Raw genomic sequence first — 21,443 nt, forward strand, 5'->3', positions numbered from 1 at the left:
TGAAGCGAGTGAGCGGCTGCGCTTTGACGAATGCGGTCGTTCTGCACTGTTTCCGTTACATGAACAGTCCTTTATAGGGAAGTTTGCAGAAATGGCTCGACAGCCTACGGGGGTGCAACCACGCAGCTGTTCCACGCTAGTCCCGCATGCAAGCTGCAGGTTTTTGCAGGAAACACGTTGTGGTGTTCGATGCTTCACGTAGAGCACAGCTAAAGAGCATCTGGAATACCCTTGCCAGACCGGCATGGTAGGAGCGCCAAATTTCGCGTTGGGTGTGCAGAGACAGAGTACTAACAGACTGGGACAAGCTTCGTGTGAATCGTGTACTACATTCTAAAATTTACGCTGCGCAGACAACGCGCGCTGCTATCAAGAAAAAAAAGAAGGAAGCTCCCACTCACGGTAAGACTTGAAGGTAGAGAAGCTCCACGGAACCTTCACAAACATCCCGAAGGTTTAAGCCCACGATTGCAGCCGATTTGTTTCTCCTTCGCTGCAGAAACGACCCTTAGTCCAACATTGTTTCTATAAGTGTGAGCTTCTTCCGTTTTTTTGAAGGGATAACCATTGGATGTCACCTTGGAGGGGCGTATACGCCATGACGTGTCTTTCTCGTTCCGAGCAAGTGTTGCCACGATTACGGCGAACGCTGGAGTCTTTCTCGTTCCGAGCAAGTCTTGCCACGATAGTACGGTGAACGCTAGAGTTTTTTTGGCCAATCTTGGCCAATCATCCTAAGTGGGTATGCTTGGCTTGACGAACGGAGGAGCCGGGCGCAGGGGACGCTGGGCGGTCGTCTCGAGTCACGCGCACACGAGCGCTAGGGATTTTCTTGGTTTTGTTAACTGCCGGGCGGTCGCCGCGAGGCCCTCGCTCACGTGCGCGCGCTCACGTGCACGCGCTCGGCAATTTCTTGGTATTTTTAACTGCGGACACGAGAAAGTATGATTTGCTAAACATCATCGCTGTTAAAAATGATCGCCAGTACGGAGGCCTCTAGGTTAATTGGCGCTACGGGGCTCACGTTTCGAACCATGGTGCAAAAGAGAACTAAATGTGATTGTGAAAACGTTAGTAATGCACATTGGTTGCTGAGTGGAAATAATGCACAAATGCGATCGATAAACATGTCCAGTTCGGCTACTGTAAGTGTTGAGTACAGTATAGATGCGCAGACAGACAAAGGACTTAAAAAGAAGCTAGACACGACAGCGCTGCGTGGTTTTCGTTTCTAATCCCTCTTTGTGCCCTCGGCCTTTCTACAGTTCTGTATTAGGATGATGAAAGGATGATGTAAGGATGATGTGAGGATAATGTAAGGATATTAGGACCATAAAATAAAGACGACACCGAAGCCCTACTGAGTATGCTGTGATTGCGAAAGAATTAGTGTGCAATTTGCAAGCGTGTACCCTCATTCTTATCATCACCGTTTCCTCTTGCGTGTGTTCTCCTTCTCGTGGTTACCATGACTCGGCACATACCTGTGTTAGCATCACCAGGAAGTGAGAATAGTCTTCAGGGACTTACGAATTGCTACTCCCTAATTGCTACTTTTGTAATCAGCATGGTCAAAGTATTCATGCGGGTCATGGTACATGTTTCTAACAAACGTTTTTAAGTTATATGTACAACAGATTCAGTAGATATACCTCAAGTAAACTAGATTTACCTAGGTGTAGTTTGTGTTGGGGATGGCTAGTGGTTAGCGTTTCGGAGGCCAATGGTTCGAACCACACCCGGATGTAAATTTACCACATTACGTTTTCAACTCAGTTGCTTAACTTTGTTTACAGGAGCGGCCTTAAGAAAATTTTGAGTCAATGGCTAAATTTTTTGACCCTCTTTTTATTCTTTGAGCTGTCGGCAATTTCGTGTGCCGTCTATGTACCAGGGATACCAAATTTGTAATAGATGGAGTTAGCTGATGCTTTTTCATAAACGCAGCGTCTAGAGTGCCGACCGACGACACTCCCGCTTAGCGCCGCAGCAATGGCACAGAGCCACCCGACGAAATTCGAATTTTCAAGACTGTGGAAGTTCCCCCTTAGCTTCCTGTTACCAAGGCCGGCGGTTTTAGTCCGGCTCGTTCCTCTTTTACTTTAACACGAAACTGTTTTATTCCTGGATACACGAAGATTTCACTGACGCCATATCCATCACAGAAATGACGCCAGTACAAAGAAGCAAGCGGCCTGTAAAGGGTGCACCCCTGCACACAGGGTTTTCTCGCGGGGAAAAGAAGGTCCCCTTCACCCCGAGTAGTCCGAGTGGCGCTGGCTACCACCCCCAAGTGCAGGAAACAAAAATACCTTAACATAAATACCCGAGAAAGTGCTGGGGAAACAGCTCCGCCGGTAGCGTAGTGGTTATCGCACCAGACCGGTATTCTGGAGGTCGTGGGTTCGGATCCCACCCGGCGGGCATTTTTTCACCACTTTCTTTTCGACTAAAAAAAAAAAATTCTTCATCTCTTTCTATGACCCACCATAACCTCCCCTTTGCTTTCCGAGGTTTTCTTGACTGCCAACCCTTATTTTCTATATATATATATATATATATATATATATATATATATATATATATATATATATATATATATATATATATATATAGTCGTGAAGTGGAGTCCTTAGTTGCTGTAGGAATACGCACAAAGTAGAAGTACGCTCTACGGAGACTTTATTTCCAACGTTTCGACCTAAGACAGGTCTTCCTCAGGAATGAAAGCTTTGGGTAAAATCGTACGGACTCAGAGTGGGGGCGGCGCCCCGAAACACAAGCCACATGAGAAACAAACACACAAACGACCAAACACAGCATACAGAGCTTATTCTGCCAAAGGCAGGCGAAAAAAAGCCTTAAAAAAAAGGCGAAAGGAAGAGGAAGGAACAAGGTGGCAAGGAGGAGGCAAGAAAGAGGCAAGGAGGAACACACTGCATGAACGCGGGTTGTGGGGATAACAGAAAATGCGACGAGTTCACGGGTGGCGAACTCGTTCCTAAAAAACCCCAGGGGGGTGCTACACGAGGGGTGGGCATTTTATACAGGATTTCGTCGATGTGCGTTTTATTTTATTATGTCGATGTGGGTTTTATTATTTCGTCGAAGTATAGGGCTGGAGTGTTGCACGACGTAGGGCGGAAGGTCATTCAATCCTTCGCTGTCTGAACAAAGAATGACCGAAGGTGAGCAGTTGTACGGGCATGCGCAGGGTAAACTGGGTTGTTGTGATTAGTGTGGGAAGATATGCGGTGCGCGGGCATGATAACAGATGCGTCAGACAGAGAGTGAAAAAAAAATTATGAAAAAGATATAATCTTGCGGCTTTGAGTCGCAGTTCAAGGTTGGGGAGATGGGCTTTGATCTTTACGTTAGTAACGTTTCAGTGACGCGAGTAATCTGAATATATAAACCTAGATGCTCTATTTTGGACAGATTCTAGTGTTTCGGATAGATTAGATTGGTGGGGATCCCAGACGGCGCAAGCATATTCATGGTTCGGACGGACTGGTCTTTGATATACTCAAAGTTTAACGGAAGGGGGAGCAAGTCATAGATTTCTTCTGATGTATCCAATGAGTTTGTTTGCTTCGTTAGAAATGTTTGTTATGTGGGAGGACCAAGTAAGTTCTGGCGTAATGTTTACACCTAAATATTTGTAGGAATTAACGGGGGATATTTCGGAACCAGAAAAAAAGTATGAAGGAGCCGGGTGGGATTTCCTGCGATGAAAAGAAACGACGGATGTTTTCCTAATGTTCAGAGTCATGAGCCAATTTTTACACCAGGACTCAATAGTTATTAGATCATTTTGAAGGACCTGGGAGTCATTAGGGTCGTTAATAGGGCGATAAATCACGCAAGCGTGCGCGAATAGACGGACTTGGGACGACATATTGGTAGGTAGGTCGTTAACATAAATTAAATATAGAAGGGGGCCCAGCACCATACCCTGAGGTACACCTGAAAGGACGGGACGCATGGTAGATGATATCTGGTTGGAGTAAACGAACTGTTCCCGGTTAGACAAAAAATTTTGTATCCGTTCCAGAACTGCTGGGTGAATGTTTAAGCGAGAAAGTTTTAAAAAAAAGGCGTTTATGGGGTACTTTATCGAAAGCTTTTTCGAAATCTAGGAAAAGGGCATCTACAGGAATATTTTGATCGATACTTGAGCTGATGTTGTTAATAAAGAGCGCTAGTTGTGTGTCACAGGAGAGGCCTTTCTGAAATCCGTGCTGACTGGGATGGAAAAAGTTTACAGAGATAAGAAATTTGACTGTTTGAGAATAAATTATATGTTCCATTATTTTACAGCACACGCATGTTAGTGATATTGGGCGGTAGTTTGAAGGTGAGGATGACGGACATTTCTTGGGTATCGGGATGACCTTGCCAACCTTCCAGTCCCGTGGCACCACTCCAAATGACAGTGACTGCTGGAAGATGTGCGACAATATGACAGCAGAGAGATGTTTGGTATTTTTTGAAACTTTCGAATTTATACAGTAAATACCAGCTGACGACGCCACTTTTAAGGAATCAATGACTTGGATGATGCCACTTGGTTCGAAAGTGACACTGGGCATAGCAGGGTAATCATGGGACGGCACACTTGGAAATACATCCTCAGGTTCATCGGTAAACACTGAGCAGAACGTAGAGTTTAGTGTTTCGGCGACCTTGAACTCCGGGATTGGAATGTTTTGTTGATGTAATAACGAAATGCGTTGAGCATGGGTTGGGTTTATGGTGTTCCAAAACTCTTTGGGGTTTGTGCGTAGCATGTCTGGTAGGGTGGACGAAAAGAACGTCCGCTTAGCGTCCGAGATCATGGAGGCGGGAAGTATTTCGGTCTCACGATATTTTTCCCTAAATATAATAAGCTTGATGAATCAAAGGTCGTTCGTGTAGGAAAGCTAATCATTTGAGATAAGTTGAAAGTAAGGCAAGTATCTATAAAGTCACTTTCAGTGTTCTGTTTCGACATCGCTAACGCTAGGTCAGACCAAGTTATCGCGGGAAAGTTAAAATCACACTAGGACGACGAGAGGGGCGTTATCCGAGGCTGACGTCAATAGTTGTAGAGCATCATGAAGCTCGCCAATGAAAGAAGGATCGGAATCAGGGGGGCGGTAGCAGACGCCAATGGTAACGGGTGGAACGGCAGCTTTGCAGTGATAAAGACCACTTCAAGACTCGAAGGAATGTTGACGGAGCAGCATTGTAAACTGTGGTGAGCGGCGATTAAGACTCCACCCCCGCTTGTTTTTGCGATCGCAACAGAAAATATCGAAGTCGTTGAACAGAGGAAGCAATCAGAGTCCAGGATAGATGCATTAAGCCACGTTTCGGTTAGCAGAACTAAGCTACAGTCGCTTGCTTGAATTAGGCTGTGCAAGGCATCGCGTTTGGGCAGTAGGCTCCTAATGTTGGTATAGATGAGCGAAATACAGTTTACATTATACTGAGAGCGGATTTTAGTAGATAGCTACTGGGAACATGGGACTACCGTTTGCGTTGTCGGATCAAAAATGTAAGTGACCTTATCAATGGTTAATTTTCGGTACGCAAGTTTTTAGGGTCGCGACTGGGCTTTGCCAAACGCAATCAGCTGCTTGTGTATCAAACGGGTGTTGGGAGAGTATTCCTTCGAAATGCTGTACGTTGTATTTTTCAGCTTATTTGCGTTGGAAAGAATCCGGTCTTTATCTTTGAAATGCGTGAACTTTACAATGATCGAGCCTATTTTTGCTAGGGTAAAAAGATCCTAGTCGATGTGCGCGGTCAATATCACGTGGGTTGAGCGTTACATTGAGCGTATCTTTGCAGTGATTTATGATTATTTCTTCGGACTGGGCCCAGTTTTCGCGTTCCGAATCAGTGTGTCCATAATATATAAGGTTGTTTCGCCGGGCGCGATCGTTTGAATCGTCAAGACTGCGGGTTAGTTCCAAAATTTCTTGAGAATTTTTAACAGCAACTGAACGAATGACCTCGATTTCTGCCTTAAGTGTGCCTACGGCGGCGCATTCTTTGTCTATTTTAGCAAGCGGTAGGTTAATATTGTCAAACGTTTTAACATTCTGGGACAGTGTAGTTTACATGGCTTTCATTTCTATCATAAGGGAGTCTTAATAAAATTTCATCCAGGGAAGCAAGATATCACCAGGAGTTTGGGTGGAAGCGGAACGTGTAGTGGTGTAGTGTATACATATATATATATATATATCTATATATAGGGAGCAGTTGAACTTTTGAAGATGGTAGAAGCACGATTTGTTGCCAACGTTTCAGCAAAGAGACTTGCTTTCATCAGGGCCCTGACGAAAGCAAGTCTCTTTGCTGAAACGTTGGCAACAATCGTGCTTTTACCTCGTTGAAAGTTTTCTTTTATATATATATATATATATATATATATATATATATATATATATATATATATATATATATATATATATATATATATATATATATATATATATATATATATATATATATATATATATATATATATATATATATTTATATATGTATATATAATGATATAAATAAATGGTAATATATTTATGATATAACAAAGTGGGAGGCGTATTGCCAGTGCGATTTCGATCATTGTTTTCTTCTGAACGCTTATGCACATTGAGGCATTTACACAGAACAAAAAGCAATGACTAATGCAAGTGTAGCCCACAAACCACAGAAATGATTTCCTATTGAGCTTACGGCAGGTTGTGTTGTTACCAGGGATGCAATAATGTTGACGGGTTTACTTTGATATTGCCGAGTGAAAAATCTACATCGATAAAGAGAAGTTCCCATCTGACTGACTAATTCACCCATGTTCTGTCGTACCTGCTGCACCTAAAGACACGAAATTTTGGGGGTACATTTTTATAATGTGGTGGGGTCTCCCTGAAGCTTGATCTTTGCAAATTACACCCCTGAGTGAGTACAACGGGGAAATTGCGTTATATCGCTCGTCCGCTGAGGTATCGAACTGGTTCCTGCTGACATATCCAACCTGTACAAATATCCCCAATTTAGTTTGCCACTTTAGCTCTCACCAATACCTATTGGGTGATTCTGGACGGGAGGGGGGCTCTTTTTATGCGGATTCCTCATTCTACGTTTGCCTCCTCAATATATCTAATTTTATCGGCTGAAATACGTTACCCTCAAATAAGCCCGAAAACTATTTTGAGGATTTCGCTCGTAGATGACCCTAAAAGGGTGAGAGCAATTTTTTAAATGTGTGCCCCTAACAGAGCTCGATAACCATTCCCAGCCAAAGTGCTCGCCCTACAGAACTTTATAGTTTTCGAGCATATTCCTATCATGCCATAGGAGCTAAATTTGGCTGGAGTTTTAAAAACTACTCCCCTAAGAGAATAAAAGGGGTCACGGATGTTTTCAGCAATTCATCGTTACATCATAGGCCCTTTCGGCCCTTTCGGATATCAGATTGATTTTTGCTGATCCAGGTGGCCTATATAAATGTCTAAATGCTATTACAGCGCTTCCCCTTAAGGAACATTTAATGGGGCGATTTCGGATTTCGGAAAAATTACGTGTTTTGACGGATGCATAAATATGTGTTCAGTGCGTGGATATATCCAATTGGTTTTCACGCATAAATGTTACCGATGCAAATGCTCAAAAATATAATTTCAGTATTTTGTCCTAACAAGCATGTAAAACAGCGAGCGGTATTTGAGAAAAAATACCCATAAAGAGGTCAACACGGTTATGATGGGACATCATAGACCTTGATCGCTTGAAGAATACCAAGACCGGGAAAAGGAGAAAATTCTGTTGAGCAAGTTTCTAGGTTATTTGATGGGCATAGAACAGTAATTTTTGGCTTAGGTACTTAGCGATTCCTTCGAAGTACTGAGTGTGTTTGTTGACTACGTTCTAAAAGCATGTAGGGTACAAATTAGGTCGAAAAAAATGTTGCAGGGTCCCTTTAAATGAAGGCGCGGCAACTTTAGTAGAAGTACTTTAGGTATATACAATCTAATGAACAGCATTCTGAAAATTTTTTCCATACATCGCAGGTGCCCATACGAGCAACGAGAACGTCCCATAAAGCAATGTCGTCAAGTGGTACTGAAGGACGCCCCTCTCCATCGCCCGCGAGCATCGAAGAGATTGAGCGACTGGCCATAGAAAACTCGGACCCTCAAGTCATGACCTACATCCAGATGGGGGCCGAACGCAGTGAAACTGTACGGGAAAACCGACGGGCCTTTGACAGGTAGGGAGAAGGAATCTCAGTTCATTAAATTCTGCTCTCACTCGCTTGACTGATTATGGAGTTTAACCGTTCCGACGCTACACAGGCGATGAGGCGCGCCGTAGTGGAGGGCTCCGGATTAATTTTGACCACCTGGGGATCTTTAACGCGCGCCGAACTCTCGTACACACGGGTGTTTTTGCTTTTCGCCTCCTTCAGAAAAGCGGCCGCCGCGGCCGCGAATCGAACCCGCGTCCTTGGGCTCAGCAGCGCAACCCCATAGGCATTAAGCCACAGCAGTGGGTTGCTCTTTCTAGCCCGAACCTCTCTAAGCAAAGACACAACATGAAATAATTAAAAAAAAATTTTGTAGTGAGTTGTGCGATAGATGCAGAAGAATAGCGAACGGACAATTCGGGAGGTTAACAAACTGTAGATCACGGTTTGCTTCACTGCACCGGTCGAATGGGGTTCAGGAGATATTTAAATAAGGGGGCATGACAAAAAAAAAAAAAACAGCGCACAGCAACGGAACGGAAGAAAAGGAAGAGACAAACACGGGCACTGACTAACAACTGAATATCAGAAAAGGCAGAAAGAACACAAAAAACTATAACCCTTCTACTCAATGTCAAAGCTGCCGGAAGTCCAGAGCAGTGATTCACCATAATGGGCTGTAGCGCCGTTATCCGTTCACTGCTACCACCCAATGTAATTCAAATTTCCCGCCTTTACAGTGATCGCATGCCCCCTGCCTGAAACTCGGCAAATAGTATCGACACGAATGAAGAAGCAGATATTTTTCAACAGAGCGCGAACAAGGGGACGATAGCCATGGTAAAAAGCATCAGGCGCTCAACAAAAAATAATCTTTTGGGAAATGAGGGGGATCGCCGCCAGGGGTCGACACAGGCCCTCGAGCCTTTCTTCGACTCCCGTTTCCAATACCCTGCCTGCGATCTATCGATGATCCCGATCCTCCACTGGTCGTCGGAAGTTTTCCGGACCCAATTTCCACCCTGTGTGCCCATCTCCAACCAACGGAAGCATCACCAAGCCACCCCTTTAGTTCCACCTCGCCGGTGTCGCAACTAGTCCTACTTTCCAGTCCAAGCGCGAGTGGCGGACTCCCAACCGCCCCGCCTCCGGCGAGCACTCTGCTTTGCCTGTCTGCAGCCACGTCTCCCCAACCGCCGACGGCTGTTTCTCCGAGGATGGTTGCAGTGCTCACTCCCGGGACAATCGAACTACTTGAACCAACCATCCAGAACCTTCCAACCCTGCGGACAAACCGGAGGCAGCAATGGATTTCGACCCCCTTGCTGTTCGTACCGTGCCACCCCGAAACTCGTGAATACAAGTCATCAAATCGCGGCGGCGACCATCCTTTCACTCACAACGAGGTACGCGCTTCTCCTGGTACCAAAAAGCGCCCCGCCCGATACTCCCTCGGCGGTTCCCCCAAACCTACCACGCTATGGTTTTCCGCCCCCAAGGCGATTTCCGAGTCAGTGATTGGCTGGCACCCTCGCAACCGCCAGCCAGATGTCAGACCTACCATTCCCCATGGAAATCACACTCTAAGCACATCCGGGGCCCAGCCTCATTCTCGCCGCCACTCCGGGTCCCTACCTAGCCGATTGCACATCTCAACTAACCACCATAACCCTTCGGGAAAGCAACTACGCTGTTTCGGCCTCCTACACGAAGCCACTACTTGCACCTTCAGGAGCGTTTATTCATGGCACCCCGGAAAACATCACGAATAAGCAACTGCTCGAACTCACGGCAACCAACCGCCCATATTTGATCCACGCCCGGGTTATGGGACGCACAAGATGTGCACTGCTCACCTTAAACGGGGGCAGGTACCCTGCTACGTGAAATGTGACTAAAACCTGGTGCGTTGCAGCCAATGTAGCCGTGCCATTCAAACTTTCAAGTGTTGTGGTCACGTCGGCCACCGTCGCAACATGTGCCCCCAACCCAACAAGCCACGCTGTCAGGCTTACGGCACCTCAAACCCCACCGTAACACCCCTGCGTTCCACTCTGCAAGCTCTGTAAGGGCTCTCACCTCACGGCCCACAAAGACTCTGAAGCGCCTGCTTCCCACCGCAGCTCCTCGCAAACCTCGCAGCCAGCCCAACCACCAACTCCTGCCGGCCTGCTGGGCTGAAGATTTCCCGGCGCTACCTACCCCACTGACGGACCCACGCGCCAGGCCCCAGCCTAATGTTCAATCACAGGTGAGCTGGTCAGCCGCCTTCGAAACTCTCTCGAGCTCGCAACCCACTCCCTTACCACTCCTCACAACATCTCCCCCAGTCCCCCCTGCCTAAAAATCCGCACTAGCAGACCACAAAGAACAAGGACGTTTTCAAAAACAACTGCGCACTCTCACAAAGAAGATTGAGGCCCTCTTTGCGTCCCCTCTCCCCACACCCATCGCACCACTAGTACCCACATCCGACCAAATAAACGCAACCATCGACCCCCAATAGGTAGATGTCTTAAAACAACCCATCGACGCCCAAGGAGAGAGTCTGCCCACGCCCCCCCCCCCTCTCCAGGTTCGAGAGTTCAGGCACTCACAGATTGACAGAGTAGGTTATAACAGGCTAACCAGGGCATACACGACATCCTAGAGTCCTCCCACCCTACCAAGAAGCTCAAGCATCACCCTTATCATGGGAGGTCCTTCTTTCCGTATACAAACGTAATTGCCAATCTACCAATATTAAGTGGCCCCAGCTAGCCTTCCTTACCCAAAAAAGATCCGCCAGATATCATCGCTCTCAAAGAAACAAATACTCCTACCCCTCGCTTGCCACAATACAGCTCCATCACCCAGGACCCGCAAAGCCGCACAGCCATCTTTGTACTGAATTCTTACCCGGCTCAACCACACCAGCTCAGCCGGACCATTCCTCCACCCGACCCTCGCAACCCAGCATGTATGTACTGAAGCTTACAGCCCTCCCACCAGTAGTCTTCACACAATCGATGCGCCCTTGCATGAAACTACGCTCAAAGCCAAAGAAAACCAGCTCCTTCTCCTGGGTAATTGAATGCGTTGCATATGGTTCCGGGATATACACGTGCCCCGAAGAGTGGTAGGGCCCTGTTACGCGCCACCGAAAATCATCAGTTAGTCCTACAAAATGACATTACAATCGACACTCGGACCTATGACAGTGTCACGCGTGACACCGCACCCGACTTACAATTCACAAAATAACATTCACGGCGTCAGATGGTCATCTTGGATGAAACTCTCGGCAGCGGCCGTCATATCATCTCTATCCGATTCCCGACCTCGAAGGAGACTACGCGGAAGGGCACCGCCCGCCTAACCAACTGGTCTGCGGTTCTAGATGACGCCACTCTTATCCCACCCATAGACGGAAATCGTGACGATTGGAAATTGGTGCTATAGCAGCGGGCCAAGAAGCACACTCAAGAAATTGTGCTCACTGGAAGTACACCAGCCGTTGACGCCCACATTATGGGCATGTCGGTAGCTCGTCGAAGCCTAACAAAACGTTGGAAACGCCAGAAACACAACCGTTCCTTGAAGGAACGCACAGCCCTTTTCACACATCAAGCACACAATTATGCCGCTGATCTTCAACGACAGAAATGGCACTCTTTTTGCAATGCCCTCCAAGGCACTCTGCAAACGGAGAAAATCCAGCATCTGCTCTGGTCCCTTCTCAACGACACCGCCACCCGGCGGAAAACAAGCCATAAAATACAACAATTGATCCGGAACAGCTCGCCCTCTTCTTGAGACTTCCTGAGGTCCATCCAACTACACCTTTTTGGAGATCCATCCTATTATCCGACTCCCCAGAAACACACTACACTGTCAAGGACAATGATGAGTTAGACACCCTCTCTATCCTAGACGAGCTCCACGCTGTACTGGCCCGCTTGAAACGCAATACAACGCCTGGAAGGATCAGATCACATATCGCATTATCCGAAACCTGGACGAAGACACCCTGCAGGCGCTCCTCGACCTGTGCAACGGCCACTGGGATGAAGGCACCTTACCTGAACAATGGAAATTTTTGGACATCACTCTAATCCCAAAGCCAAACAAGCCGCTCTCCCCCACGACCCTTCGGCCCATTTCCGTGATGTCCTGCCTCGGGAAACTTTTCGAACTCCTGGTCCATCAACGCTTATCTAGGCACTTGGAAGATCACAATCTGTATCCACTAACCATGTTCGGCTTTCGACAGCATCTCTCTACGCAATACGTACTAATAGAGCTCAAGGAACTGGTCCTTGATCATCTGAGCAGAGCCACTCCTAGGGCCATCTTAACACGTCACGTCAAGGAAGCGTTTGATAATGTCACGCATCAAGCAATTTTGGAAAACCTCAACACAACCAATTGTGCATCAAGGCTTTCCACTTCGTAAAAGCTTTTCTCCGAAACCGCACCGCAACACTGCGACTTGGGCCCCTTTGATCCCCCAACTTCCACACTCCGCCCAAGGGCACCCCCGAAGGCTCCGTTATTTCGCCATTGTTATTTAATATTGCCCTGCTTCACCTTCCGAGTCGCCTACAAGTTATCCCCGGCCTCCAGCACGCTCTTTAGGTGCACGATCTGACCATATGGATAACTGAGGGCTCCAGCGGAGCGCAACAAGCCGCTATCCAACAAGCGATCGACGCAACTGTTTTCTATCTTTGTCCAAGAGGTTTGACATCAGAACCTGTCAAATGGGCTCTCCTAGTCCTTCGCGCCCGCACACGATGTCGGCCTGCTGTGACTTATCCCTATCCGCAAGATACCATACACGGCTCTCCCGTTCACCAAGCTTTCACTCTCCGTATATCGGGTGTGCGTATCCACTACGACGGTTCGGGCGCCGTCCTCCTGCCTCAGCTACACAAAACGGTCACCCAGCTCACCCACCAAATAGGCGAATACGGGGATCCACTCACGGCGTCAAAGAACAAGACACCTTCCGCCTGGTCCAAGCACTGTTGGTCAGCCGCGTAACCTATAGAAATATTTTGTCAACCTAAAACCACAAGAAGCCAACAAGATTGGTGCTCTAATCCGGGAAACTTGCAAAGCTGTCCTTGGCTTCCCAACGTATACTTCCAATGAACGTCTGCTCCGCCTCGGCCTGCACAACAGGCTCAGTGAGCCACCAGAAGCCCAGCGCACATCCCACCTCCATCGCTTAGCTCTTACTCCCTGAGGCAGACGCGTTCGCCGAAACATTGACTGGCCCCCCCCCCCCCTCAACACAAACTCCAATGAATCCCCCTCTCCATTCGGCAATGCCTGAAGATTATCCCGGCACCTGAACACATGCACCCGTCCTTCAATATAAGATGTCGCGCAGCCGTGGTGAAGATGGTCGATAAACGCTACGGCGCCGGCTCCCAAAAACGATATACAGACATTGCTCAAACACCTGACCGTACCACCCTAATTAACGTGGACTCTAACGGACATCTTGCCACGGCCATTACCTATAGAAATCTGCCCGTCACCTCAGCCGAAGCGCTTGCCATCGCCCATGCCACTGGCACTCACCAGCATCCGCCGTAAGTAACCATCATTACGGACTCTCAAAAAGCCTGCCGTCTGTATCAAGCTGTTCTTGCACCACCACAGGCTCTCTCTGTGCTGCAACGTCTTCCTGGGGATATAGAAGTTTCGATCATCAGGACCCCAGGCCATGGTGGCCTTGCCTCATGCGCCGCTCGCGATCTCCTCACCCGGGCACTGCCATTCGCAAGGACCTACACCACCGGGCGCCTAATCTCTAACCGTCAAGTTCTAACTCCGCTGGGTTCTACCTAGCGCTATCTCATCGCGCACTACACACACACACACACACCAAAATAACATACTCTCCCCCACACAGCACTTTCCATAACCACGAAGCTCAAACATATAAGCGTCTGCAAACAGAAACCTTCTAGAACCACACTTTAATCTCCCACATATATCCTCCCCCTTTTCCCCCACACCAGCCCCCAATGTGACGCCCCTCTCACAACCTAAGACCTTGCGTATGCATGTCCCCACCACCTCCACCCCATTCATTCCCTTTCCCTTGAGAAATGGGAGTCTGCGCTGACCAACTCGACGCCGAAACATCAACTCGTTCTGGTACAACTCGCCCTGGATCCGGCCCAGGACCGCGGCTTCCTGGACACAGGAGGCTGACTACATCCCTTTTCCTCTTCATTGGTTGCTCAGTAAAAATGTTTTTTTATCACGACCGCCTGGAAAACAAGGTTGCTATTCATTCGTAAAACTGGCCACTGAGTACAAAGTGGTGCAGGGCGTCTAGAACAATCTCGTGAAAAAACTGCTTATTGCTTGGCAAACGTTACTAAGCTTACCACATTAACCCCTCAGAAGCCTCTGTCCTGTTGCAGGACAGAGGCTTCTGAAGGGCTCCTATATAGGACTCCTGTATACAGAGGCAGTACAATGTCTGCCGACACGCACCCAGCAGCGCTACTCATTTAAGACATTGGCACTTCATTAAAACCGTTCGTAGTTGGAAGTTGTGATGAATTTCTGTATGATGTTTGCTACTACAACTGAATGTGTTGGATCTGCATATCCCATGCATCCGTGTGCCCTTTCTTTCGCAATGAACGTATCTATGTTCTCTATTCCATGGAAGAGTTCCATGGAAGAACATGGAAGAACGTATCTATGTTCTCTAATCCATCCTGCAAAAGTAGCTCTTCCCCAGGTAACAAAAGTGTCACGTACTGTAGTCCATGCCACCTTTTCGCCTGGAGCTAGACAAGCGCTCTTGAATCTTTTAATGCACGTGTGGATGGATGGTCTCGTAGCTCCAGAATGGAAATATAGCCTTCTAGTTACCTTGCTAAAGCGCAGAAAATGTTCGCTTGAATTGGCATCGTGTCAACTGATTGCCCTGAAACGCTGCCTTGGCAAGGGCATGAAAAGTATTATCCTCACGTTGCTGCACTGATATATTGAATACCACAGTATATACCATGAGGCAAACCATATTTATCGCCTTCTGGTGGTATAAAACGCGGCATGCGGACCCGCATCGACGAAGGAAATTCTGAAAATTATGGCGGTGCATTTTTGCCCTTTTAAACATGACCCGCGACGACGGAGACAACGCTGAAGATGAAAATGACGACAATTTCATTAGCCAAGCAGTTTCTCTTATACTGAATAGCAAACTTCCTGAAACAAAGTCGCATGGCGGGTAGTCGTCTTCTTCTGACAGTAGCAGCTGTGGTAATGTAACAAGGCTAATCTGTAAATTCGCGATTCTCTTTTTTGAAATACGAAAAACATTTGCTTACGATTACAATTATTAAAGGCATTAATTTAATTATATAGTGCGAATGAACATTTAAAATGCTCACTGCCATGAGAGGCGGATTTTAAAGACGATAGTCTTTCTTGGGCTACTTAAATGCAGACATTTTGGTCTGTCTGTCTGTCTGTCTGTCTGTCTGTCTGTCTGTCTGTCTGTCTGTCTGTCTGTCTGTCTGTCTGTCTGTCTGTCCGTCCGTCTCTCTGTCCGTCCGTCTGCCTGTGACTTGATTCAGCCACCCGGCCAAAGAAAAAGAAAATATGCCGAATGGTCATATATACTCACAGCCAAATATAAACGTCTAAGTCCGGGGTCAGTATTCATACTTGTCAACATTGTTGAGCAAGAACAAGACATTACGCAAATATAAGGCAGAAATTTAAATCAATAAATAAGTGATATTTGCAGTGTTATTTATTAAAAAAATTCATGATGCTTGGTTTTTGCGATAGCAAATGAAATACTATATTAACGGCAGAAAACCGTGGCCTGTTGTTGCCAGCGATACCTCCTGGCGGCATTTACAAAATCAAACGGCAGTCGCAACGAAAGGTTCCAGTAGATGGGATCCACGTTTCGCTTGGGACGCTCGTGCAGTAGGACATCGCGGTTCTATAAATGCTGTAGTAGGGTGCCTCGATTCACGCGCGTCTCGGTCGTACGGCAGCGCTGGCATCGAGACACCCGACTTGGAGCAGTTGAACGAGATAAATTTAAATTAACTTGAGTGAACCTCTAGCGTGTTATCTTGGGAGGAACGAGTCGGGGAAAAAAAAAAAACAGCATGAGGTGAGCAGGAAAGAGAAGGGAGGCCTCGCCAGTCGACTATTGTCTTTCGGCGAGATTTTCAACGAAAGGAGCAGATACGCGACCATTTTTTTATTTAGCAATACTGCAAGCCCCAACGTAGGGCCATAGGAGAGTGGGTGTACATGATGCATCAACAAAAGCAACAGTACAATATTGGAGTCTTAGCACAGAAGAAATGCACTTAAAACAACATAGAAAAGGTTTCACACGCAAACAAAAGCAAAAATCGCTTGTCAGATATCAATTTTTCAAAATCCTCAATACTGGTTGTTTCAATAATTTTACTATCTTGTTCATTCCATTCTTTGGTAGTGCGCGGAAGAAAGGAATACTTGAAAACAATATTTTTACGCTGGAAAGGACAGCATGGTTTATAAAGGTTTATAAAGAACACGAAGGAATTCAGAAACACAAAAGGAACATTTAAAAAAGAAGAAACTAAAAGAAGACTTTATTGTTCAGAAGACGGGGTTATAAATAAATAGGATCTTTTTTCGTACCTCTGATGTCTGGCCGATCCCCTGTTTGGGTATGTGCCATTCACCAAGGGACATCATCATTGTCATCATCATCAATGCATGCTGAAGGGGCGGGAGCTGGAGGCATTGGTGCCTGACAACGGCCTCTGACCCTATGAATCACTTAAGGACTGCTATTCGTACAAAAAGGTCATAGTTTTTATATTTCCTTGTTTATTTTAAGAACGCCAGACGGCGGCAGCACAAAGCGAACTCGCGGAGCAAGTGTATATATTATACGAGTATCACAAAAAGTGCTCACTTTGCGTCACTTGTAAACGGTTTAGAAGGTGCACTGGGCATTACCTTATGTTTGCTAATTATCGAAAAATGTTTCGCGCGAAGGCCACTGCTAGACCATGACGGTAAAGCAACATAAACCAACATTGTAACTGCTCGGGTAGGTGCATGATGAAATAAATTGGCACCGAAACGCGACTGATGTAAAGAAGTTACGTATACAAGTACAGTCGGCAAAAGGCTTGTCTATAACGCTCGAACGGCGTGCTACGGACTGCACGGGAGACACCTAGTGATAACGCCTGGTTTGAGATAGGTAGATAGTGAGCGTGCGCGGCCCGTGTCAGCGCGACGGCTGTGTCCCTCCTCGCTGTGCCCGTCGCCTAGGCTTCCACACCTTCTTTAACCGTAATAAGCGCTGCATGCCTGCGCTGCCGGGCCGGGAAACAAGAGCGGAGATTACCCGCCTTAGCGCGCGCTGTGGGAGTTTTTCGTCTGCATTAACTTTGGCGCACAGATGTTCATTGCGTTGTCCTTCTGCCAGTAGCTGCATAAGTACCGCGTGCACCACTATCCGGTTTCTAGGCTCGGCTTTGCACGTCACTGCTGACGTGCTAACGCTGCAATACTAAATGCACTGTGCAATCACGGACCGATATTTAGTCACTCTAAAACACCGGCAGCGATGCGTTTTCGGTGATTGTTGTTCGGTGTCTTGCATACAGAAAAAAAAAAAAAACTCCTGTCTAAATTGCGTAGGGCGCCGCAAAAATTAAGCGTTGCAGGTAGTTAAACGCAGCCAACACTGTACTACTATTCGCTAATTCACTATTGTTTCCCGGCCCGGCAGTGCAGGCAGCGCTTCTCACGGCGAAAGAAGGTACGGAGTGCAAGGCGACGGGCACAGCGACAAGCAAAACAGCCATCGCGCTGATGCCGGTCGTGCATGCTCACATCCTTCCGGTCTCAAACCAGGCGTTATCACTAGATGTCTCCAGGGCAGTCCAGAGCACGCCGCTCGCGCGTTATAGACAAGCCTTTTGCCGACTGTACTGTGCATGCTATACGTACAGGGTGTTGCAACGATAACTGGAACACTTTAAAAATTTTTCCTGAGCGATCCGCCGCTCTGTTCGCGCTCAAACTTCACACAAAGGTCGCATTTTGTGGTCTATTTTGTTTGACACCGGGAACAACAAAGGTACTTACCTGTTTATTCTGAAAATAAATAAAAACGATTTTCGCCTATGGGAAAATGGCGGCGATTTGGACGTGCGAGCCCGAAAACCGGGTTTTCTGATCGTCTGTTAGCTCATTTCTAGGTGCATTTTCTGATCGTCTGCTGCACCATTTGGCTCCGTACGTGAATCCCAAACGTGCGTTTCACTCTGCAGGTGGTTCCGTCGTTCCAACATCAACTTGCGCTGGCTCGCACGTTCAAATCAGCGGCCATTTTCCCATAGGCGAAAATCGTTTTCATTTATTTTCAGAATAAACAGGTAAGTACCGTTGTGGTTCCCTGTGTCAAACAAAATAGACCACAAAATGCGACCTTTGTGTGAAGTTTGAGCGCGAACAGAGCGGCGGATCGCTCAGGAAAAATTTTTAAAGTGTTCCAGTTATCGTTGCAACACCCTGTATACTCTAAGCCTGTAACGGAGAATAATCGTTTTCTTAGGAACATTGTGAACGACAAATATCGAAAATGGTTGAACTGGAAAATTGTCGACAATTTCAATATGACAGTTGGTGCCACCAAAGTTTGGTTGTGGCTGAAACGCTTTATCCCATTTTTAATAGTGCACAGCCAACAGACATATGTCACATGTGCATTTATCACACAGCCCGGAATAAATATCTCGCTGATTTCACAAAGCAACGATGCTTTACATGGGCCCAACTCCACGCGGCACAGCAACAACACCGCAGCGCAAACTGAGGTGTCCTTATGACCTACCGGTGTGACAATTCGAGCAAAAATCGCATGAGCATAGTGTTGAACTCTTTGGCCAAGTAGTCGTTGTAGTATTAGTTATCCGGAATTTATAACATTGATTGTGAAATGATACGTAGAGATAATTTAAATTGTAATATGGCAGACTTTATCAATTAGAAATTGTGAGCCGGGTGCAGTCAGCTTGCTTTATATAGTCAATGTTGAAAGCCGAGGCACGCGCATACGAGACGATCACTGAATCAGTGTCATTGTGTATTGCTGATTCATAATTGAAGTCGCTTCAGTAGTTGCAGAATACTTATCTACTTTCGTTTTGAGCGTGACTGGTATCGCACTGAACATATAACAGTGGATTTGATTGATTCATTGTAGCGTTTAACACGCAGGCGATGAGGCGCGCGGTAGTGGAGGGCTCCGGATTAATTTTTACCACCTGGGGATCTTTTACGTGCGCCGAAATCTCGTACACACGGGCGCTTTTGTTTTTCGCCTCCATCAGAAAGGCGGCCGCCGCGGCCGGGAATCGAACCCGCGACCTCGATCGTTCTCAGCAGCGCAACGCCTTAGCCACTGAGCCACCGCGGCGGGTGTTTATAACAGTGGAGCTGTTGTTAATGGCCGTGATGTGCGGTGTGCAACGCGTTAAAAATACCTAGAAAATGCCGAGCACTTGAGAGCGCGTGCCTCACGGCGACCGCCCAGCGTTTCCGGCTCACAGAGTGGCTATAGAAAAAAAAAAGATACGGTGAAACCCGAAGGAGCCCCTCGCTTTGCCTAGCAACAAACAACGCCCCAGATGGCGCAACCCCTGCTCCAAAACAACAACAACAAACAAAAAACTGTCGAAATCCCTGAGGAACGCCTCGCGTTGCCTAGCAATTAACAACGCCACAGCTGGCGCAACGCCTGCTCCACGAAACATCGACTCGACTCGAAGAACACCGTATACGAACAACACCGTGTATACGTACGCGCCACCGCTGCGCCCCAGCTGTCATCAAGCGCTACGGCGCATGTAATGCTTGGAATGAAGAACACGGCGATATCGATGCATATGACGACGACCACTACTGCACAGTGCAAAGCGATGACGGAACATGTATATAAACTATTTCAAACTTGTACAAATGCGTGGGGATTTGTCATTCAGTGCTCATGTAGAAAGAAATACTGCAGCTTTGCTATGAATCCCGCCTTGCGCGACTTAGTGCAAGCTTTGCCAGTTGCTTTCTTACATATACCACGACGTAGTGTTGAGTATTTTAATATCGGGAAAGTAATCTTTTTGCAGCTTTACCTAAATTTCGGCGAACATTAAAGATCGCCGCTTGGTCAAAAATAATCCGGGGCCCACCACTAAGGCGCGCCTCATCGCCTGTGTAGCGTCGGCTCGCTAAATCTCTTAATCAATCGAGCCAGTTTTACCCAACAAATGTTGAGACAGTTAAAGGGAATGAAGTTGTAAACAGGCTGGTAGCCATTAAAAGTGACTGAAGAACGTGTTTTTTGCACGCATGCAGATGGAGATTCTTGCCAAAGGTGCTAGCAGGCGTCTCGAAGAGGACCACAGAAGTCACGCTGCTGGGCAGGGCAGTGTCGATGCCAGTTGGAATCTCGCCGTCAGCGGCTCATAAAATCGCCCACCCGGATGCTGAGCTTGGCGTTGCCAGAGGTACGCAGAGGTTATCGCGCCGACTTTACGGTATGGTGCAACGCATTTGCTCCTCATCATGATATAACTGAAGTCAAACATTTATTTGCAACATGGGATTTTTTGATTGCGTTATGACCATGCGGAATTTCTCTACTCTTAAAGTAACTGAGTAGGAACTTTATATAGTCCGAAAGGTAAGGGGCAGAGAGAAGAGGGAAGGAGGCCCACTGCGGGGTAAGCCTCCGCTGTCCTCTCGGCCCAGTCGAGGGTCTTGTCATCGAGGTCGGGCACTGGGTTCCTTCTGTTCCTCCTTAGAATGAATGTTGGGAGAACCTGCGTTGAAGTTCGCGTATCCTCGTTTAAAGGTTTTCGATTTGGCAACATAATACTTGCATCTTTTTGCCGCGTTTTCCGCTTCGGGACAGGCGACATCCTCTCTAACACGATCTTTAACATTGTTTTTCACCGCACGCCTACGCTTGGCGTAGGCGTGCGGTGCGGCGTGCGCCACTCTTGCCGCCGTTGCTCTTCGTCCGTAAGCTCACCCATCCGGCATCCCGTCACGTGCCGAACGGTGTCAGCTGCCAGAATCTGCTGATGAACGACACGCAACCAAGAACGATGGCCTGCTTTCACATGCGCATAGTAATGGGAGTTTTTGACCA

The 21,443-nt window shown here is 47.2% G+C and overlaps 1 protein-coding gene across 1 annotated transcript in view; it reads left to right on the forward strand.

The window, feature by feature from the left end:
* Positions 1 to 253: 253 nt before the first annotated feature.
* Positions 254 to 21,443, forward strand: part of LOC144175545 (2-Hydroxyacid oxidase 1-like) — an 85,186-nt gene continuing 63,996 nt past the window's right edge. Inside the window, exons 1-3 of the mRNA XM_077704616.1 lie at positions 254 to 402; positions 8,064 to 8,263; positions 20,645 to 20,796. Of these exons, the coding sequence (XP_077560742.1) occupies positions 8,100 to 8,263; positions 20,645 to 20,796 (316 nt within the window). The 5' untranslated portion in view covers positions 254 to 402; positions 8,064 to 8,099. The remainder of the gene's footprint in view (positions 403 to 8,063; positions 8,264 to 20,644; positions 20,797 to 21,443) is intronic.

This window comes from Haemaphysalis longicornis, unplaced genomic scaffold (genome assembly GCF_048455015.1).
Source record: "Haemaphysalis longicornis isolate Haplotype H1 unplaced genomic scaffold, Haemaphysalis longicornis Haplotype H1 scaffold_3, whole genome shotgun sequence".
NCBI lineage: Eukaryota > Metazoa > Arthropoda > Arachnida > Ixodida > Ixodidae > Haemaphysalis > Haemaphysalis longicornis.